Source organism: Panthera tigris, chromosome B2, assembly GCF_018350195.1.
Source record: "Panthera tigris isolate Pti1 chromosome B2, P.tigris_Pti1_mat1.1, whole genome shotgun sequence".
NCBI classification, from domain to species: domain Eukaryota; kingdom Metazoa; phylum Chordata; class Mammalia; order Carnivora; family Felidae; genus Panthera; species Panthera tigris.
The window spans coordinates 140,406,169-140,429,696 of NC_056664.1; the positions used below are offsets into that span (position 1 = coordinate 140,406,169).

A 23,528-nucleotide genomic window follows, 5' to 3' on the forward strand; every position below is an offset into this window, starting at 1 on the left:
GAATGGCCAAAATTAAAAACACAGGAAATCACAGGTTGGCAAGGACTTGGAGAAACAGAAACTCTTGGGCACTGTTGATGGGAATGCAAACTAGTGTAGCCACTGTGGAAAACAATATGAAGGTTCCTCACAAAATTAAAAATAGAACTACCTTAAATCAAGGAATCACACTACTGGGTATTTCCCCCCAAAATATAAAAACACTAGTTCAAAGGAGTATATGCACCCCTATGTTCATAGCAGCATTTTTTTTTTTACAATAGCCAAAGTATGGAAGCAGCCCAAGTATCTATCAATAGATGAATGGGTAAACGTGGTGTATATACATACGATGGAAATCTTATTTAACCATAAATAGCATGAAATCTTGCCATTTAGCACAACATGGATACAGGTAGAGAGTGTATGCAGAACGAAATAAGTCAGTCAGAGAAAGAGCCATGTGATCTCACTTAGGTGGAATTGAAGAAACAAATGAGCAAAGGGGAAAAAAAAGGCAAACCAAGAAACAGACTCTTAACTATAAAGAAAAAACTGATGGTTAGCAGACGGGAGGTCGATAGAGGGACAGGGGAAATAGATGATGGAGATTAAAGAGTACCCTTATCATGATGGAAAAAATGAAATGAATAAAAAGAAAAAGCAATAGCCTTCCTCTACACAAGCAATAAGCAGTTGAAAGACATACCCCTGGAGAAAATCCCATGTGTCGTAGCAACAAAAAAGATTAAGTGCTGAGGAATAAATTTAACATAAAATGTACAAAACATTTACTTGCTTATAAGAAACTAAAGAAGATATGAACAATGAAAGATGCCTTCTGTTCTTGAACAGGATGAACTCGATAGTCATCTGTTTTCCTTAAGTTAATTTATAATATCATTGTAATCCCGGTAAAACTATTAATAAGCTATTTTATATAGACGCATTGATACTAAAGCTCATATAGAAAAATAAATACGGTAGAAAACATTGAAAAAGAAAAATAGTTTGAGGAGTTAGGGAACTATAGGAGTAGATCTTAAAAGCTCTTAACACAAAAGATAAAATTTGATCTTTATCTCAGATCATACACAAAAATAAACTCGAGTAAATTGAGATGAGACCATACATGTACTTAACAAAACCTGGGGTGAATTCCTCTTTAACCACGGTGCAGAGAACAGCTTTCTAACTAGGACACAAAATCTAGAGGCAATAAAAATAAGGATTGATGAATTTGGCTCCTTAAAAAAAAAAAGTTCCATTACAAAAGATACCATAAAATCCAAAGACTGTTGACAAAGTAGGAGAAAATATTCACAACTTATACCACAGAGAAAGAGCTAACATCCCTAATATATAAAGAATTCTTAATAATTTCAAGACAAGAGGCACCTGGATGGCTCATTCAGTTGAGTGTCGGGTTCTTGATCTCAGCTCAGGTCATGATTTCACAGTCATGAGATCAAGCCCCAAGCTGGGCTCTGCGCTGACAGCATGGAGCCTGCTTGGGATTCTCTCTCTCCCTCTCTCTGTGCCCCTCTTCCACTTGTGCTTGTGCGCTCTCTCTCACTCTCTCAAAAATAAGCAATGTTAAAAAAATTTGTTTCGAGACAAAAGTACTAAAAATCCAGATTGAAAAATGTGGGAAACACATGAACAAGCAATTAACCAGAAGAGCTATAAAACTAGACCTCAAAATAAAAAAGTGGTCAAACTCACTCCGAATCGGGCATGTAAATTCAAAAATACCAGCTACTGTTTCTCACATATAAGATTGACAAACGTATTTTAAATGACCACATATTCTTGTAGGTTTTGGAGAGGCAGCCCCTTCAAACATTGCTGGTGAGAATGTAAATTGTTTCACAGCTTCATACAGGGAAATTTGCATATTTTTTTGCCCCATCAATCCCACTTCAAGGAATTTACCCTAACGATGGATCTCAAACAATACAAAAATACATATGCAAGAGATTGGAAATCATCTAAATGCCCATACACAGGAGAACGATTGAATATAAACTATGGAACATTCAGACAAAGGAGTACCGTATACCTGTTTTTCAAGTGAAAGATGTTATAAACTTACAGGAAGTACTTTTCAGGACCTGCTGTTAAGTGAAAAGACAAATTGCAAAAGAGACCTAGGATATGCTACCCTTCAAGTAAGGAGTAAAATAAGAGCATATACAGGTACCTTTTCATTTATGCAAAATACATATAGCAAAGATAAACCAAAACCTAAAGAGATTTATTATAGGGGCAGCTGGGAAAGAAGTGGAAAGAAAGAGAAATGGGAATAGGGTAGCAGAGTTGGAGGGACTGACTTCTTCAAGTATCTTTTTGTATAACTGTGACTTACAGAACCATTGAAGTATTTCACATACCCCCCAAATACCAAAACAATTAAAGCCAATCAAGGTGTGAAGGGGATGCAAAATGGAATACAAGTGCTAACAAGTGGCTCTGTGTTTCTCACAGTGGTGTAGATCAGTAATTCTGAAATTACTTTGTGTATATGATAGAGTTGATCAAATCAGTAAATTGATGTAGATAATGAGGACTGGGTTTCTTGCTGCTGTAGAAAGAAGTTATAATAAGGAAAGATGGAAGGCTAAGATATACCCGCCCAATTCTGGATTGGAATTGGAGGTATTTGCATACTCATGGTTACACACACAAATACCAAAATATAGACTTGCGTATACCATATGCGAATGGATTAGTGTACATACATACAATTCCTACTTCAGTTCACGGAGACAGCCTGGAAGCAGTAACACCCCAGAAATAATGAGCAGACCTAGTACCCAGATCTTAGTCTGTGAACATTATCTTCCAATAAAAATTAGCAGCGCTCCGAGGAGAAGCAGTTGATTACAGGGCTGGGTCAGGAAAAATGCAAAATGAGCCACAGTGTTTTATGATTCCAAACACTAAGAATTTGAAGGAGCTTCTGATGGCCAAATCTGGAGCAATTTGAGTGAAATAATGTCAATGTTGGATTTTAATCCATGGAATAAAGTAAGTATCTATGGATGTATTAGTTTTCTGTTGTTTCAACAAATCATCACACACTTAGCAGCTTAAAACAACACACATGTCACAGTTTCCATGGCCAGGCATCCAGGCACAGGCTAGTCACGTCCTCTGCTCAGGTTCTCACAAGGCTGCAAAGTGTTTGATGATCCATCTTCTCACCTGGAGCCTCAATGAGGAAGAATCTGCTTCCAAACTCATTCAGATGTTGGAGAAATTAATTTCCCCTGGTTATAAAAGTGAGGCTCTCAAGTTCTGGAGGCTGCCTGTCCTTGTCATGTGGCTCAGTTCACATCACGGAAGCTTTCTTCTTCAAGGCCATTGGAAGCATCTCTGCACAGAGAAGCCTAGGTCCTCTTTTAAAGTCATTTCTACACAGCATCATCTTCCTTCTGATTATCTCAAAGCCAGCCTATTAGGGACTTTAATGATATCTGCAAAACGCCTTTAACTTTGCCGTGTAATGTAATTTTAGGAGTGATGTTTCATCACTTTTGTTGTGTTCTTTGATTAGAGGCCAAGTCACAGGTTCTGCCCTCAATCAAGAGGTGGGGGTTATGCAAGCATGTGACTCACTAGAAGCTGTGATGTGTCGTCCACAATGAGTTTATATAGATAGAAATAAGTAGTCGTAGAAATATATAAACAAATGGGGAAGAGGAGATAGTTCTTCTTCATAATAGATCTCCATTAATACATGTAGAAGAAAAGAGGGAAATAAAGAACCATCATTACAAACACTACTGTGATAAATGTTACAGCCAGGATTCTGTAATGGATGCTAAGTCAGTGCATGCAAGTTTGAGAAGACACAGGATCTGCATAGTCTCGAATGGCTTCCCTGCGATACTCATAACTACAGAGGGCAAAATAATAACTTTATATTGGAGGAATTTGGTAGACATCCAACTTTACCAAGTAATCAGGGTAAACAGCACCAGAAATGAAACATCGGTGTCATGAACAGCACTTTCCAAAGGCATCAAGGTCATAAAACATAAGGAAAGAAAATTGAAGTTCTTTTATAGGCTGAAGGAGACTGAGGAGAAATCACAGCTAAATGCACTGTGAGATCCTAGAACGGAAGAAAGAAAAACAATGGTGAAATTCAAATAAGATCTTTAGTTAATAGAGTGGTACCGTGTTAGGTGCCTCTTGGTAATTCTATTATGGTTATTTCTTGGTTATAACCATCTATGGTTATGGATAATTCTATTATGGTTATTTAAGATGTGAATACTAGAGGAGGTGGGCTAGGGGATATATAGGAGCTCAGTGTACTCATCTTGTAACTTTTCTTTAAGTGTAAAATTAATGAAATGTTTGTTGGGGCGCCTGGGTGGCTTGGTCGGTTAAGCATCCGACTTCAGCTCAGGTCATGATCTCGCGGTCCGTGAGTTCGAGCCCCGCGTCAGGCTCTGTGCTGACCGCTCAGAGCCTGGAGCCTGTTTCAGATTCTGTGTCTCCCTCTCTCTCTGCCCCTCCCCTGTTCATGCTCTGTCTCTCTCTGTCTCAAAAATAAATAAACGTTAAATGTTTAAAAAAAAAAAAAGAAAAAAAAGTTTGTTAATAAAAATCACAATATAGACTTCTGGGAGTTTTAAGTTAGCAACAATAGAAATTCAGGTGACTTTATTGATGCTTCATTTTTGTTTTGTTGCACCAAGATTTTGCACAATATTGTACACATGGTCACTGGAGAATAAACACATGGCTATAAAGTGGTGGGATTTATCCTAACTCAGCATAGTTTTTTCCAGTTGTAATGTTTTCTCCACTGTGCTTGTACCATTATAGACATAGACAAGAGGAAAGCAGGGCTTTCTTTAGAAACTCCGTTTCAATGTTAAAGCCTACTCATAAAGTTGGTTCACTCTGCATGGCAATATTCTCTTAAAATAATTACCAAATTTTGTTTGAAAGGTTTTACTTATGAGAGCCATATGTGCTATAAAAATCTATAGTTTTGAGGGTGTTTACATAATTCATCTGGTTCAAAGGACTCTGAATTGTCTTCTTCATATGAACCATGGACATTGTATTTCTCAAACATATTTTCAAGCGTACTTTCTGATTCATCATCTGCCATGACTATGCTTCTACCTGTGCATGAAGGATGAAATTCTTCCCTAGTAGCTATGAAACTGTTGGTGGAAAGATAAGGGGACAGAAGCACGTGGAGAATTTAAAGCCGTTGGCTCAAATCTGTCTTTACCATGAAAAGGCTCTTGTTTATTTCCTTAAAGAATAGATTTAATAATAAATTTTCTCATTGCCTTGAAGAGTTATCTGTCTTAGAATTGCACCAGACCGGCGGTAGCGCTGCTTGAAAGTATTTTTTGAATTCATGAGATGGGTTTCTTATAAAGCCTCTTTTATTCTTACTTGAAATATCGCACATGAGAGCAGTGCCTTGGGCGTGCATAGTGTCAGTAGCGGTGGCCTGTATTAACGTAGAATTACTGTTTGTTTTGCTGTCATGAGTCCATGAATTCGGTCTGTCCTACAGAAACAATCATTGTAATGTAAGCACTTACTGTCTTAGTGCAGCTGATTCCCCAGTGACATTTTAAAAAGTCAGGATTTGGCTGCAGCATGCTTTCAATTTCTAAATGGGCTGCACATTGGGGGCCTGAGGGTGTTTCATAGGAAACACATGACCCTGAGTGGACACAGCAACTTTTGTGTGTCTGCAGCGGAGTTGATGACCAGCGTTTACCCTTGAAATTGTTTTCATCCAGAATGTTGTCTTTTCTACTTTACGTTTAAGTATTTGGCGCTAACTGAATAGATGCTGTACTGTGTATGTGTAGGATTTTTATGCACTAGGTGTGGCTGTAACCTAAGAGCTTACTCCTAGCGGTTTCACAGCGCAAGGTTTCTCAACGTCCGTGAATTCGGGTCTTGGTTTTCATTTCATCTGAGAATGAGAATGGCATTTGAACCCAGGAGCACTCAGATATACATTCATAGGTTTTACATTCTTTTCTAAAAAGTGAGAAGCCTAAACTCCCGAAAACAATGTCAGGATTTTTCTTGTAGTTATATTTTAACGACTATATGTACGTATTATCTAAATGGAAAATCACCTTCCTGCCTCTCTGGCTGTCATAGATACAACCATTATTAGAATTAGTAATGAGTGACAGTCCTGAGAGACCCTGGGGATCATGCTCTTTCTGGTCTGCAGTCAGGCTGCCTGGCCTAACAGAGATGCCATTGGTTAGAAATACGAGAGGGCGGATGTTCAGCGTCCAACACCAGACTCTGCGGCATGACCTTCACCGGGTGAATTGGTGGTAATCTTCAATACGTTAATTTCCTTCTCTACTCCGTTGTGATTCTCTTAGCAATACACAAAACTGTAGAAAAGTAGGTCCCGTGATGTCAAAGCAGTTAGCTTGACCTAGCATAATCATAGACTCTAGTACCTGAGGGTTATGTGGGGGAAATCTGTGTATGCCTACATGTATGTATTGTGTAGGTATGTATACTTGTATATTTCAGTCTTTCAGTTTATTCTAGCAAAGGGAGAAGTGAGAAGAGAAAATAGCAGGGTCTTCATGCCATGAGAGCTAGCACCTAGAAGAGTGTGTTAAAGGCAACTGCCTTCTTTATTCGCTAACATTTTTAGTTGAAGTGTTTCTAAACCTCTGAACCAGAAAGTGAGTTGAGATCTCAGGTACCTCTGATGATTCTTAAATTTCAAAATCCTGTCTCCTTGCGCCTCACATGATTCATTGCCTCTCTTTAATTGATAAAAATAGTAAGTTTTTTTCCCTTTAATGCGTATTCTCAGATTAAGGACCATTAAATAACAAAGATTTATTAATATTTGCTATGGTAATGCAGGGATTAAGGGAGTAAAAGGCATGATTCCTGTCTCAAGGAGCTTCCATTATAGTTTGAAAAGACAAACTGAGCACCCATTAAATAAATGGAAGTCAAACAGATGTTAACTAGATGCTGTTGCTTTATTAGCAATAAAGATCAAAAGAGGTGCAGAATAATATTTTCTTCTTTAGTGCTAATGTATACTACATTCTATAGTAGTATGTTTTATGTTTTTGAATGGACGTCTCCTATGTTTATGTTAAATCTCTGATTAATTACAAAGATATTTTAAGAAATTGGTTGGTAGTTTTACTTCGAATAAATATTACCAACAAAAAATTGTTGGCCACTATGCATGCCTCACCACTTACAGATTAGTTTAAACTCAAGAGGCTGAGTTTAGTTCATGAGTCTTGAATTTCATGAAATGCATTTAGTAGGTATATGTCAGATTTTGGCTACTAATGTATTTGTGAGGTTGGGAACTCATTCAGTAGGAAATTAAACTTCTCAACAGATCGTTTGGTAAATATGATTATCCATGTTTCTTCTCCGTTTTACCAGAAAGGGGCAAAATAGCACACTTTTTTGAGCCGTGTCTTTTTCTCTGCGGGGCCACACCTTTCGTGATCATTGAGATGAAATAAATGTACTTGTCTTGGTTTTGCGCCATTGCAGCATTAATGTAGAGGGCTCCCCGTCCCCACTCCCCTTCCTGTGTTTTGCAGGCAGTCAGATGCCTCCTCAGCCACCTGGGAGCCAGTCAGAATCCAGTTCCCATCCTGCCTTGAGCCAGTCACCAATGCCACAGGAAAGAGGTTAGTCTTCAGTTCATGTCTTACGTATCTTTGTGTTTGGAGTATATGAGGCTTATATGAATTTGGTCATCTGTGCGTTTCCTTATGAGTGATTTTTAAAGGATGTTATGTTTCCTCCTCTGATGAACGAAATAACATACATGTAACAACAAAGAAGGATGCTTTCTTGCAGATTAGGTGAAGTTTTACCCAGCACAGTTCAAGACCCAAAGGCTATATATGTCCACACAGCATCGTGAAACATAGTTTATACGTGACTCTCGCCTGACAGTTGATCTAGCTGTGTAAAGGGGACTGTTAGTGATACAATTTGGATATCGGTCCTGATGAAGTATAATGTTAGAGTGTGTGTACGTTTAGCTGTTTTGATCAGTATTTGTGCCCTGATACTTCAACAGTAAAAATGTATACACCTGGTAAGACCTTATAGTATAAAATTGTAGGATCTTAGCACTAGAGCCAACCTGAGAGACTGTAGAGTCCGGTCACCTCAATTTCCAAACAAAGAAACTGAGGACCTGACAGGTTCCGTAGGAATTCCTCATTCTCAGAGGCTCATTAGTGCCGGAACCAGAAAAAAGACCACGGGCTTTTCCCAAAGCCCTGAACTTTTCAGGTTGTCCCCCATCCGCAAACTCTTTGACCTTTCGCTCACTTCTGCATGCTGACCCCATCTACTATTGACTGGGTTGAGGCCTTTGGTCTTCGTGTGCGTATCTTCGTCTGCTTTCCCTCCTTCTGTAGTAAAGCTACTTTTGGTGGTGGTGATCTTAATCCAGATTAGTGTAGACCAGAGTCTGCAAGCCCATAGCACCATCTGGCGCCCTGCCAGGTCCCTTCCACTGCCTGTGAGTCCAGGCTTACCCATCTGACCCGTGGAGCTGCCACTTTCATTCCCTCCCCTCCTCCCTCACGCTCACCCGGAAGACAGAAGTTGCGAGCTTGGTGGCGGCTATTTAAAGGTTCCTGACCCCCACATGTCTATAATTATTTCTATATGAGCTGTACAGATGATGATTTGCTTCTAATTGGAATTATAAGGTTTTAGTTACTTTACATGTTTAATAACTTAGCACCCCATTATTTAGAAAGTAATGCCCATGAAAAGATGGATTAGCCTTAGCTACACATCATTTGTGTTGAAATGAATATTTAGTAGGAATAAAGTGAAATTTTTATTTTCTAATGTCTCGACATATTTAACTTTTTTATTATAATTTAATGTATAACTAATACTTTAATTCCCTTATGAAGACACTACAGTCTACCTTAATAATGGAATAGTTAATGGTTTTCAAACTTTAGGGTGTATGAAAATTACCTGGGGAACTGCTTAAAACAGATAACCCGGCCACACCCCCAGATTGCCGATTTCGTAGGCTTGAGGGGGGCCACCTCAGATCTGCCTTTTGGGTAAATGCCCAGCTGTTGCCAGCATTGCCGATCTGAAGACCATACTTTGAGAACCACTGCCTTGTAATGATATTATGATATGTTTTAACAGTGAAGTGGTGTGTGCATTTGTTTCTCTAAACTTTCCACTGTAACTTCCTACAAACCAGTCCTATACCTCACATCCTTTTTCTGCATTAACGCCTCGTGTCTCTGGTCATCTGGAAGACCGTTCAAAGTTCATGGACAGCATACTAGCACCATGCAAGGGGGAATTCTCTCCAAACTCCTTTACTTGGCCTTGGGTTACATCTGTGTTGCGTTGCCGAGTCAGGGAAATGGAGGGGAAAAAAGGATGAAAGAAATTACCCTGCACTGAAAACCTGCTCAGGCCAGACCCAGAGCCCAGATGAAGGTATTTGTTATTTCATTTAATCCTCACATAACCCTGTAACATCATTCCCACTGGGAGAATTCTGCTGCTTCAGCAAGCATTAGAGGGTAATTTGGAAGCCCTACAATCCCAACCTTTATTGCTAAGAACTAAAAGAGAAACCCTCCTAGATCCTCCACCAATATGTTCCCCACCCTCTTCCAACTGATATGTGTTTAAGACGTTTGAAAATGTAGAGAAGCAAATGTGAACAACGATAGAATGAGGAAATGCAGCTAAATTAAACTTTTAACTTAAATACGTTGGCAAGCAAAATCTAGAGTTTTCTTCTGGTGTCACTATATAAAAACCACTATTTTAGGTATGTTTGTTATTTTTTCCTTCCTGATCATCTTCATTATATGCAGTGTGGTTTTGGTAACTGATAATGGATACATAACAATCTGGGTTGTTATAATGACCATTTCCTTCAAATAGCAAATATAAATTTTATAGTTTGTATATTGTTATGAACATGTTCCCCAAACTTTCTCTGAAAGATGTTATGTGTGTCCCTGGTGTGCCTTCTGTTGGTTGGACAGCCCCCTAACCAGGAAACCCTTATATTTCTAAATGGCTGATAAATGATCTTTTGCCATGCATGAGTTCAGTTTCCTCCAAAACTGGATAGCAAGGATTGTTTTTTTAAGCCTCTGTTATTTGTTAAAATCTAGGAAGAAATGTTAGCTTTTAATGACATTTGGTCAGGTGTTTTAATGGCAAATGACAGTCATTGTAATGCTTTGATATAATAATATTTTCCTTGTCAGTTTTATCATCTTTGGGGGCGTGTACCAACAGCATATGCAGTGCAAAGTAGATCTGAGAAAACACTTGCTAGAAAATTACCCAGTGTTGATTCCCATGTACTGAAAAGTAATTTAACTTCATTTATACTTTTACAATTGATATATCCTCCCCTACCCCCATTTAGGGAAGTGATGAAAGAAGCAGAGAGGAGAAAAGGATTTTGGTGAGTTAGCGTCCTATTAAAAAAATGTGTCCTCTCTGAGAACCCGTGGACCTTGATAGAGACAAGAACATAGTGTCTATACTGCTGAGTACTAAAATAGCCAAGTTGAGCAATTCCTATTAAACTTTTACTTTGTTTGAATAAGTAAAGATAAGAGAGTAAGATTCCAGTTACACACACCTTCTTTAATTTACCCACAGGAGATAGATTTTCTTTCATGGCAAAGAATCTAGAAACATACTTGCCTGGAGACAATTGCACAAAACAGGAACTGCAGCCTGCTTCTATTTGGAGGTGTGGTTTTCTGGGTATTCCCCAGAGTCCTCATCATGAAGGACAGCAGTACTGATATTCTACCCTGGAGCCTGCCTCCCTCCAGGCTTGGGAAGCTGAACCCTTGCCCGGCCCTCATTCCTTCCTCCTCGGTCCTTCGATTCCTGTTCAGGAAGAACATTTAGCAATATATATACACTCTTGTTGAGGAAAATTTTGCTGACAAGCTGAGGCTGTCCTGGGATCTGAATAACACTGGCGTCTGCAATTCGATGTCCTCTTCCCAATGTTGGGTTCAGAGTCGGTATGCTGCCCGGAGGCCCAGCACGGTGGTCCCATGGCCCTATAGTGCCCTACCCCCACCTCCAGTTCCGTGCCCTCTGACCTGGGGCTGCTGGTGTTAAGTTTGTCTAAGGACAACAGTCACAAATCCATTTCCCCACATTATATGTAGGCAAACATGCCTGGGTTTCCACAGTTTTATATTTTCTATCTGTAAAAGGTGTATAGAAAACACCAAGAAAACACGGACATGGCCATTGTCAGGTACAAAAAGAAGGGAGACGTTTTACATATTTATTGGCCTCTTTACTCTCCTGCGGTACTGTCTCCTGCACATTCTTAGCTGCTCTCTTCTACAGCACTTGGCTCAGCACTCTCCTGTTTGCACTCTGTGTGGTGCTAGAACTTCCCACTAACCGAATAAAGAAAATTAGTTCCAATTCTTTGGTCTTAACTTCTTCATTGTTGACAGTTTAAAAGAAGAAAGGTCAAAACTTCAGTTTAGTATTCCGTAACACGTTTGCCGCTGGTTTTTATCTTAAATCAAATCTTCTCTCTGTAGTTCTCCTTTAACAACATACAGAATTGCTATTAAAGCACTTCACCCCCCCCAAAAAAAAAAATCAAGCAGTATAAATTATAGTACCTAAGGCATTGGAGGAAGAGTTCAGATAACACTAAAATACTAAAATAAATGTTACGAGAAAATTGTAGCTGACAAGTTTAGATTAGTTTCATCCTCATTGTATAATCTTTAACTTGTAGATCTTAAAATTTGAAAAGAGCAACAGGAAATCTTCATATGTTGCCCTGTTTTCCAAGAGGGCTTGGAGGGAATATCTACTCAGTCATCTGAGTAGATAAATAAGTATAATTATTATTAACATTAAAATGATTGCATTTTTAACCCCCGTAAAATGTTAAGCTTAATGAAACTAGCAAATGCCCTTCTAGTTATTGGATTAGCAATTAGGTGAAAACGTTTCGAGAAGGCTTATTTATTTGGACAGATGTAGAGAGGTCAGAATTAATTTTTTGAAAACCTTTTAATTGAATTCCCTTTTAATTTTCACAGTGGTGTCTAATTAAATATTCATGTTAATGCTGGTGGTTTTCTGAAGGTCTCCCCTAGATCCGGGTTCTCCGAATCAACGTACATTATTTAACCCTTTTCATCTGGCACGCCAGCAGGGACTTCCTCAGTGTAATCCCATAGTATTTGAATAATTAGAAGGTAGTAATGAGGATTTAATTAGTCCTTGCGATGTGCTGAAAGCAGAACCACTACATACTTTCCCTTTTGGACGCGAATTACAAGCAGAGTTGATGCTTCGGCAGGACTGTGATGTGCTAGCAAATGTATTCTGTCACCGGAGGCGGTTCTTTGGCACTGTCCTGTGACCGTCAGATCTGCATGGAAGGTATCCTGGGTGAAATCTTCCAGAATTATCGAATAGCAGCGCCCCTGCACCCCGCCTTCTTTCTTGTCCACCCACACGACAACCTTTTCTCTCTCCCTCTCTCTCTCTCTCTCTCTCTCTCTCTCCCTCTCCCTCTCCACTGATTAAGCAGAGTTGTCGTCCGAGTGTACCAGCTGACTGTACGCGATGGAGAATTGGCTCTTACTCTTACCAGCAACAGCAGATGAGAGCAGCTAGGCCAGATGCGGGTTCACCCCACAGTTGCAGGACGAGGAGAAAATAGCAAAACTTTGCCGTTTTGGCCCCGCTTTTGGAATCACAAGATTCACGAAACTCCCCGCCTTTGGAGTCTGATATTCACAGTGATATTTGCCATTAGCTCCATTCTTATAAATAGAAGCATAAATATAAACAGTGCCATTATCTAGAGAAAGCGTGTAGCAAACAGGCGAGATTGGACATTTAGACGTTCTTGTGCGCCTACCCTGAAAAGGTGAATCAGAATTTGTGTACTTCCGAAGTATGAAGTTTCAAACTTAACCTATTTTCTCTAGATTGAATAGAATATGTCTTCATTAGTCTCATATTTTTTCTTCTGTTATTAATCCCAAATGTTAATTGCCTTGTATAATTTTATTCTCACTCTTTCGTGATGTATTTTAGCTTCTTTTTAAAGTCCTAATAGAATCCCTCATCGAATTTCTAGGCACATTCTATTTGCTTAGGACAAATCTTTCTTTTACTTTTAAATGCCAAGGGCAAAAAAAGAGATCTCTTAAAATGAATCGAGTGTCTTACTATAAATTAAACTGAGCTCTTGAGGGGCCAGGACTGAATCTTGTTCACACTCTGATTCCCTATGTCTGTGACAGAGCTTCATGTATAATAGATGTTTAACAAAGATCGAGCCGGACAGCAGAAAATAATTCAGCCGTCACACCAATTCCGAAGTTTCAAATTGTTTCAGAGCACAGAACAACCAAAGAACAAAATATAACATGTTCTTAAATTAAGAAAGCTTACCATATTAATAAGCCTTCTCTCAATTTTACCATTAAAGGTCATCTGCTACGGCGTAGGCTGTTTCTCGGTCTTGAAACATAGTGGGCATTTAGATCTTGCACCAGATTAAAGCTACCACTTCTGCTCCCCCATCCTTCCTGGGCGTATTTCTATAACAGTCCAGACAGGACTTCAGGCCAAGCTGAAATCCTCACACCTGGAGTCTGGTGTGAAATGAGTTGCCCAGAAGCCACCCCCCACCCCACCCCAACCAGTCTCTTTATACCTTAGGAGTATTTAGATGGAAATAAGTAAAAATTTTGAGAAGTTTTGAATGCTACTAGCTGATTTCATGGTGATATTTATATGGCAGTTAGTTTTCAAATTTTTTAATGGTTTTGAATATCTTAACTGATCCACCTTCTTAACTGTCAGGAACAGATTAACAAGTTAGCTCAAAAATGGAGACCACCAAGGTACCTGTTAAGAAGTTGGAAATAGGATTGGAGATTTTTTTTTTCTGGTTTTTGTGACTACAGAAACTATTTTGTTCCTCTTTCTATTGGATTCTCAGTTCTAAATATGACAGTAAATCTGCACATTCTGAAATGTTTCATAGGGTGGTGTTGGTAGTCAGAAAATGTTCTCTTACTCTACCTTTCCAATTACCCTTGTATATAAAGGTGTTCCTACCGTTTGTGAGCACGCTAAACATAAAATGATGCTGGCTTTCAACATGAGGTTATTAGCAAAAAGAGAAGAAAGTAGATCATTTTCCAGATGTATTGCTGTGTAAGTATAGCAGCTCAACGTGTTAAAGCATTAGTGATAACCTGCCCCCACCACCAGATGCAGTGAATTCAGACTCCGCTCTTAATTGAGGACCCTTTTTTTAATAATCCGTGACAGACGAAAATAAAGTCAAATGGGAAGTCAGATACAAGAGAGAATATCTAGGAAGCTGTTTATAATTTCCTCAGCCTCAGAGCTCTGCCTCTGGGCTGAATTGTGGTCCAAACCAAAGCTTAGTCTAGTGCAGGAAATAACAACATAGGACTTGTATTAGGGTTATTGTTACATTGCTATTAAGACCGCTCTCCAGAGGTCTGTTCACCAAAAAACTGAGAAAACAAATATCACGTATAATAAAAGTCTATTATTATTGACTGAGGAATCAGTCTAAATTTTAGAATATTTTTAAAGATGCATAGTTTTGTCACTTTTGGTTTATGCAGTAATTTTTTTTGAATTGCCAAGTGAAGCTTGCTTTTAATAGTCAACCTCATTTGTAATTGGCTCATTATTCTTCACGGGAAGTATCTGAGAATACCTGGATCTTAGGTAAATTCAACATTGTGTATTGCATGCACTTATTTATAGTAACGTGATTTCTCCTGTGCCTTAGGGGTCCATACCTGGGGGAAAGACCCCTGTCTGCCTAGTTTCCCAAACCAGAAAACTGGAAGGCATCCTTGATGGCTTTTTCTCTCCCATCTGGCCTGTGCCAGTCATCATGTTCCGTGAACTCTACCCCTGCGGTGTTAGCCACGCGTCCCCTTTTCTTGGTATCCACTGTCGTTAATGGGGTCCTGGCTACCCAGGAACTTTTAACTTCACCTTCACCAGCCTCGCAGATGTCTTTCCTGTCTCAGCTGTGTTCCCAGTGCCCTTTCCGTGCTGAATCCAGAATGGTCTTTCCAGGGGTCTGGTTAGATTAATCCTGCCCTTCATAAGAGCCCGAGATCCCCGCTTTGCCTCGGAGGGAGGCTGTGCTGAGGTGTGTGGTTACGGGGCCACTTACCCCGCACCAGCCTCCCTTTCTGGCCTCATCACCCCGCTGCCTCTCATCCCCAGCCAGCTGAACCTCATTCAGGATCTTGATATAATCTCTTCTCATTGTCGCTTTTGCCACCCGCATCAGAACCCCAACCCCACCCCAACATGAGGCCCCCTCGTCCGTCTTTACTGACCTATCAGGTCCTCCATAGCCTGGCAGCTGGTGGGTCTTTGAGGCCAGATTTGCCACGTGAACAAACGAATGAAGCATCACCTGTCACAGCGGCGTCCCCACAGCCAGGCACCCTCCTAGTGCAGCCTGGCCGTGCTCTGGACCCACTGCCAGGTCATCAGTGGGATCTCCCCAGCCAGAGCTCTGTGCCTGTGCAGACCGCGTGGCCTTGTTCAGTCTCCTCACTCCAGTGCTTACGTAGTATGTGCTTTTCCTCAGTTTAATCTTCAGGGAGTTTGGAACCGAAAAACCGGAGTTTGGGTGCTGGGTTTACCACTAACTACTTTTGTGACCTGCGACAATTAATTAAATCTCTGCTTCCTCCTATGTGAAGCGAGGATCAGAGTGTCCTGTGGGTTTGTCGCGTGGGTCGGACGCAGCCTTGTACCTGAAGGTTATAAATTGCGATGCCCTGTGCAAATACTACTAATAAGCATAAGCATCAGGCACAAATGACTCAGGGGAGACCTGGCCTGAAGTTGAAAGCCTTAAAAAGGGGCTCCTCTACTCCCTCCAGCGCATAGTAACACACATAAAATTGTCTCTGCTCTCAGCACCAAAGCGGACTTTTGCAGCTAACGCTGGGAGGATTTGTGGAAGGAAAGGCCAGATATCTTGCCCCCACCTACCATCTGGGTAATCAGTCTGATGCTTCCCCGGACTCTCATTTGCCCGGTGATAGATGATGTCAGTAGGCGAGAGGGTTCTGTGGGGGCGGACGGGGAGAACTTAGATGCCCGCGTCTGTGCCTCTGAATATAGGGCGCCGCGGTCAGGGAAGGCAGAGGGACCGACCCCGCCGGTTAACCTGAGAGCACAGCGGGGACAGCACCAGGGGGCCTGGGTTCCCGCCTCGAACGGGTCATTAGTTTCTGTCTTCCTCAGAGCAGTTCACGTCGTGCCCAGGAGCGGGCAGGCGAGTGAACACTGGAGATGTTAAAATGTAACAAGAATATTCTTTAAAATCTATTTTTCTCTCCAAATGGGAATCCGACACCTATTTGCGAGGAGACATCGCCCTGTCTGCCTTTATAGGCGGGAGACTCTCCGCTGAGGTGGTGCAGCGTGTGACCGTCATTTCACACATGTGGGGAAACATCTTTTATCGAACTGGCTGGAGGAAACAAGGCAGTTCTGTGAATTTTTAACAGATGCCAACATGAAAACAAATTGTCCGTGTGCCAGAGGAAAAACGTGCCTCGCTCTTTGGTGGCTCATGGAACCTCGGTGTCCCGCTGGTGTCCTGACGGTGCCAGAGCTTTCTGCCAGCGAAAGAGGCACCTCTGAGGAAGAAGTCACGTCGTCGTGTAATTGGTTCCGTGCTCCCTTGCTGTCCCGCATTAGCCTGGACACGCTCGCTCTGCCTTCGCCGTTTTCCTCTTTCGTGGCTCGGATGACCCATGGTTTGAGCTTTGTGTCTGACTCAGTTTCCCGACAGGATTTAAAGTCTCCGACACTCAGTGTTGCAGAATTTGTCGGGCTGCGTGAGGAGGAAAGGGACGGGCTCTTGGAGGCTGAGGTCCGTGCTAAAGTGCCTCCCAATTTAATATCCTGAAATTCCCCATTTTTGCTTGACTATTTCTTTGGCTTTGTTTCTGAATCAATTTTGTACACCCTTCAGCTTAGGCGTGCGTTTTCGTCAGAAGGGACTTTAGCTCATCAGTGACTGTTTCAGCGTGGTGACGACCCACCGTGGCCTGTTTGGATTCACGGCGCTCTCTGCTCCAGTTCCCTCTGTATCATCTTCCCCACACGTGCCTTGTGGCCAGTTTATTTTTTAAATGAAATAGAATCCCATCCTACTTTTGAGAACTTTTGAAGTCCTTCTAAAGATAAGCTTTATCTCCGTCTTGCCCAACCAAGAGTTTTTCCTTACTCCTACCACATAAACAATATTCTGTGTTCATCTCATGTCCAATATGGAAAATGTGACTTGTTTAGAATGGTGGTGTGGATCAGTTTCTTTTCATTTTTTTGATACACAAAGGTTTAGATAGTAACGCTGGATCTTTCCTGTAAGACAATTTCTTTTTTACAAATTAGACAATTCTATAACATGCTGTCTGTAAAACCAAGAAAAATATCCACTTAATAAACCACAGATAGTACAATGCTGAAGAAAAAATTCGAAAGGTCCTGAAAACTCACTTAACCTAATAATAATACAAAGAAACATTTTAGAAATGCTAATTCTCTATTAGACCCATTTTCTAAGGTAGCGTTGAGGGGATTTTTTTTTTTTTTTTTAATGGAGAAGGGAAAAACAACTCTCTGGCTTCGTCTCTAATATTGGTCTCTGTAATATAGAGACCAGCAGCATTTTCCCCTAGACTTAACATTACTTACGTTGCCATGTAACAAGAATAGATTGTTTGTCTTGGAATTTTCCATTGATATTAATATAAATATAGAAGAATGGCCCTAAAGAAAACAATCCTTAACATGCAGACTAAGTGATTCCAGGTAAGATTCTGGCAACCCTACCTCCATTCCCATCTGTAGCTATTGGATACATAGAATATGACATTCAAAAAATTACCAAATTGTAATTAGATACCTAAATTAATGCAAATGTGCCTTTGGAATAAACGCTCCATCTTACTAGGTGGTGGGAACGAGCCCGGCTAAGATCAGGCTTTTCTCACACGAGCTTCAGGGCTCTTTGATAGGCTCCCACCAGAAGAGCAAGTCGTACTCCCTCTGGCCAGAAGTCTTGGGTGCTCTTTCTTGTAAGTAGCAAGAGAATTGTCATCTTCTTTAACCAACCGCCCCCCCCACACACACACACACACAAAACCTAATGGTTTGCACAGATGTTTATCAAGTTAGTCATTGGTCATAGGTGCTTATAATCCAGTGGTAAACAAGTCAAGATCCTGGCCCTTTACCTTGAGAATCAATTCAGGCACTTGACAGGAATCTTGATATTTCAGTCCATTTCTCTGTATCTTTTCACCCATCTCTCCGTCTCCCTCCCTTCCTCTCTCCCTCTCTTCCTCTCTTTCTCTCTCTCTCTCTCTCTCTCTCTCTCTCTCTGTCCCTCTCTCTCTCTGTCTCTCTCGTTTAAAAGGCACACTCCAGGGAATCTGCCAGATCAGGAAGGATGTACGCTGAGTCTTATGGCACTCAGAGCTAATCAGTACTGTAGCTCTCTGTTGAGTGGCCTGAAACTGACAAGCGTAGCTTTTCTGAGCCAAATAACATGGCTGGCCAATTATTTCTGGAACTAGCTCTCTGGAAAAGGGCAGTGCTTTCTGGATAGTCAACTGGGTGAGGAAAGCAACCCATCAGCTCTAACTGGCTTTGTTGGAGAAGGCATAGAGCAAGCAGGCCCAGCACAACAACACAGAGCTGTATGCTGCCTGGGGAGGGGCGTCAGGCTGTTTGCCGGGAGGCTCACAGGGTATGGCATTTGTCACCTCGGTGAATTAACCACGGTCCAGGGACTTGCAGCACTCTTTGGCTCCACCGTGATGAATGGTTTTTAGGGGAGCCTGGCAAAGGGAAGCTAGTTTGGAAACCTGGAGGCATTCAGACAGGAAATAAATTGTGGGTTGTATTAAAAATAATATGAATAATAATAACCATCACATTGTTGAGCCTCTGTGCTGTGTGAAGGCACTAGCTGCTTGCTACACAAAACATTGTCTCATCTCACCTTAGAGTGTAGGCTCACCTGTCATCCACATGTCTCAGAAATGGAAACTGAGGCTTAGCTTCTCACTAACTGCTGGCCTAAAGGCACCGAACCATATGTGGCAAAACCACAGTTTGACTTTGCAGTGACACTGGAGATGGAGAGAGTGGATGCATTTGTCAGGTTTTTAGGTGGGAGAAAACCAGGCTTTCTGCCTGTTGGGCTTTCAGCTGTCTGTAATTCCTTCCTGGGAGAGCTGACTTCCTTCCCCTGGAAACAGTTCTTCAAATATACTATGAATTAAGGAGCCAGACCGTAACATTTATTAAGCTCTTTCTTGTAAAGTAAAAGTAAACGGGGCTCTGAATGAAGATGTTTTCTTATTCATTAAAAAACATGTATTTGGTTCCAATTCTGTGCCAGGCACCTCGCGTGGTGCTGAGGAGACAGATGCGAAGAGAGTGTGTTTTAAAGCCGCAGTACATAGTCTGGGGGAGAAACAGGCACTCCAGCCACTAGCAGTGGCACTGTGGTAACCGCTCTACCTTGGCTGACATGAGTGGTGCTTTCTGGAAGGCCAAGGAATGCCGTCAAAGATAGCAGGAGGCGGGGCCAGAAAGGACTAGAGTCTGTTACATGGAGGTGAATGGCCTTGTGGGCACGCTGTGAAAACAGCATATTCAGTAGAGGACACAGTCGAGCATCTTGTTTTCACACGGTGCCTCCCATTTAGTGAGGTTTTTTTTTTTAACTGAAATAAATGTTTTAAATATCAGAGTGCATTTCACATAAGAAGGGTAGAAATTGTTTTGTGAAATGGTATGTGTGTGAACCTGCTTGTGAATATATAGACACATGTTCACATACACACATCGGATCATGGTATAAAATGTATTTCTTGGGGCGCCTGGGTGGCCCAGTCGGTTGAGCGTCCGACTTCGGCTCAGGTCATGATCTTGCCGTTTGTGAGTTCGAGCCCCGCGTCGGGCTCTGTGCTGACAGCTCAGAGCCTGGAGCTGCTTCAGATTCTGTGTCTGCCTCTCTGCCCCTCCCCTGGTCACACTCTGTCTCTCAATAATAAATAAACGTTAAAAATTTTTTTCAAAAAAAAGTATTTCTTAACTGTGGATTGTGGTTAAGAATGTTTTAATTCATGAATGAAACTTTGTAAGCCTCAGTGTCTCCATAGTTGTTTTGAAGTTTAAATGAGCTAATGAAGAACAAAGCTATTAGCACATAATATATGTTCATTAAATGTCAACGGTTACTGACAGTGAATGGCACATCGTCTGGAACATGAGAGGTAGTCAATAAATATTTGTTAAGTGAATGAACATGCCAGGACTTGGCAGGTCTCAAGCAACCTGATGCCTACAGGGAGGAAAAGGTATCTGAACGATCAAAACCAAGTGGGTGCACCATGATGACCGTGTAGACGTGATGAGGCTGGAGAAATAGGTCGGACCAAATTTGGAAAGACTCATGTGCTGACCTAATAAGTTTGGACTTCATTCTGTTAAGCAATCAAGAGTCAGGGTCTAGTTTCTGAACAAACACGATTGACAGATCCCTGAAGAAATGAGGAAGGATGGGATTCAGAGCATAAGAGAAGGTGCTGGCCTCGCGTATGAGTGAAAGATCTCTTTCTTCTGAAGGGAAGAAAACGCAGAAGGACACAGCGTGGACATGGGTGTTGATGGCCGAGGGGGCTGGACGTCGTGAGAGGTGGTGCTGCCCTTTCCTGTGTGCTGGTCACTTGCTGGCAGTTACGAGGTGGGCCAGGAAGGACTTCGAGCAAGGGGTAAAATGTTTAACCAGGGAAAAGGACTAACCGGGTGAAGGTGCCCCAGTGTCCGTAGGAGTCAGCTGAACGCAGGCACCGTGGCTTCTAAGGACGTACGTTGTGATGCCCGCTTTGCTGGTCACGCCTGTTTCTGTGTTGGGTCTCAGGTGGTCAGTCCTGCCCAGCGTTGAGGCCTCCACCTGAATAGGACTTTTTCAAGGAAACTCTCCTGCTCCCCAGTCTGAACTGGGTCCTCCTCTTCTACCCTCGTAGCACCCGGACTTCTCTTTTTCTTGGGTTCTTCATTTGCCCCGTCGTTTGTTGCATGTCTGTCTCCCACTAGCCTGTGAGCCTCACGGGGACAGCCGCTGTCTCCTCCTTGCCTGCACCCCAGCGCCTTGCACGTGGCCGAGCACCTGCCCCAGTGGCTTTGGAAGCTCACTTGATGATCGTTCCCTGCTGATAGGTTTTATTTGCTCCTCAACCAAATTTGAAGTTTTTTCCAGGACAGGGATCCCATCTTGTACTTTCTTTCAATGCTCTCTCACCCTTACCACCTTCTGCGAGCGCCAGAGTAACATTGGAGCTCTCTGGGAGAAGGTTTGTGTAGCGCTGTTGCGGTTGAGGGGCCAGTGTGATCGCTGAGAACGGAGCTCACACAGTGAAGGAAGGGCTCGCGGCATCCCTGGAAAGAATAGTCATGCCTTCGTATAGTGTTTTTGGGCTGGTTTAGAGTGTGTGTGTGTGTGTGTGTGTGTGTGTGTGTGTTTCCTATTACACTGCATTTCTCTGAGACTATAGCTTTCACTCTCTCTCTTTTGCTTGCTTTCTTTCTTTTCTTTCTTTCTCTCTCTCTCTTCCTTCCTTCCTTCCTTCCTTCCTTCCTTCCTTCCTTCCTTCCTTCCTTTCTTTCTTTCTTTCCCGAAAGGGCACCTCTGAGTTTTCATGTGAGAAGTATGTCTCTTTTCATTTGGAATGTGGTGGTACCAGTGTGTGTGACTATATACACATGTGATTAAGGACTCAGAAAAACTAAATTCATTTATATAAACCTATGGGTATATTGTATGGATAAAATGTACAAGTTATATTTTCATGTGTAGTTTCTGTGATTTTTCAATAAGTAATTTATATAATGTAAATAATAATCTCATCCAGTACTTTTTTTCTAAAGTTTGTGTTTCCCCACATTAGATACTTAACCTGGGACATCCAATTCCATAGTATATCTAATAATAAAATATATTTTGATAATATATAGGAAATGCATTTTATCCTTTCCAAATTTCCCTTACTAGAAAGTTTGGTTTTCTAAATTCAGATGGCTTCTAACTAGAAAAACTTCACACCTTTTTTAAAAACCAGCTTTATTCTCTCAGCTGTCAGTTTTTCTATTCACAAACCACGTTGCAAGCTGCCGTTTTGTAATAACTTGCTAAAAGAAGCAAAAATACAATCAAATATGTCACCATAAATAGGTAGACAGTCCATGGTTGGAATTTGATTTTTTGGAAACATTTTAACATTTCTTTCCTCTAAAATAAAGGTTAAAATCAAAACAAAGCAAGAAATATCCCAAATAAATGTACATGGAAATTACAAACTTGATTAGATTTTTCCTAGAGGAAAATCTTGTACTTTCAGCCAGAATTGAGAACCAGAACTAGAAGTATCCCCTGTAAGTCTTATGCTTCTCGTCCTCCGCAGTTAACAGGTGAGAAAACTGAGGCCAGAAAGGTTAAGTTAGTTGCCGTATTCTGCCCAGCAGACCTGAAAGGGCCAGGACTGCCACTAGCTCGGTATCCTTGCTTGGATATCTTGATCCCCTTCTGTGGATGTGTGATAATAGCAACAGCTAGTAATCACCGAGAGCCCACGATTCTGGGCACCCGAGGTAAGTTTTTCACACGTATTATCTCATTTAATCCCCACAGCATCTCTATTCAATGGACACAATTGTCCCTAATTTGCAGTTGAGGAAACAAATAGTAGACACACAGAGTTTCTATCTTTAGGATGAAAGGAGGAAATTCTTCGTTGTCAGCTAACTTTTGTCTTCAAATTTTTCATCAGTTTGTTTAGATGACGGTGATACTCAGTAGCCTTTTGAAAATACAGTTCTGTGCACAGTGGAAGCCTTTCCAGTAGGACTGCTGCGGGCATTTAATTGTGATTCTCTGTTATGGGTCACTTTGCCTGCCTCGTCACTGGCCTCCGGGCTTCTGTTCTAGCCTCTCTGCCCTGCAGCCCTTTCTTCATGCTGCAAGTTCTAGCACAGTCGCCTCTAGAAATGCAAGTCTGACGATCGTCTCGCTTTCCTGCTGAGACAGTCTGTGGTCTAATGTCAGCGGAGGCCCCCGTCTCCCCTGGATTGCGGGTGCAAGAGCTTCGGTGAGCCACACAACTGTTTCGTAATAGGAGCTGTATCCACAAGATGAAATACTCCATAGTCAGGACAGAGTGACTAACAGAAAGGTGGGCGAATGATATAAATAGTTCTAGAAAAGGAACTAAAAACAGCTATTAAACAAAATGTTCACCTTTCCTCACGGCAAGAGGAATACAGAATCAAACACAAATTATAAAACACCTCTGAAAGCATACATTAAAAACCATTTGCACTTTGCGAGGGGAACTCAGCAGTAAGAG

General features: G+C 41.5%; 1 protein-coding gene across 8 annotated transcripts in view; it reads left to right on the forward strand.

Moving 5' to 3' along the window:
• ARID1B (AT-rich interaction domain 1B) overlaps nucleotides 1–23,528 on the forward strand; it is a 447,008-nt gene that overhangs the window by 346,193 nt on the left and 77,287 nt on the right. For 7 of the 8 annotated variants that reach the window (XM_042987379.1, XM_042987385.1, XM_042987380.1 and 4 more), the window contains one exon: nucleotides 7,587–7,676. The exons of the other annotated variant lie outside the window; for it this stretch is intronic. In XM_042987379.1, the coding sequence (XP_042843313.1) occupies nucleotides 7,587–7,676 (90 nt within the window). The remainder of the gene's footprint in view (nucleotides 1–7,586; nucleotides 7,677–23,528) is intronic. 8 annotated transcript variants of the gene reach the window in all.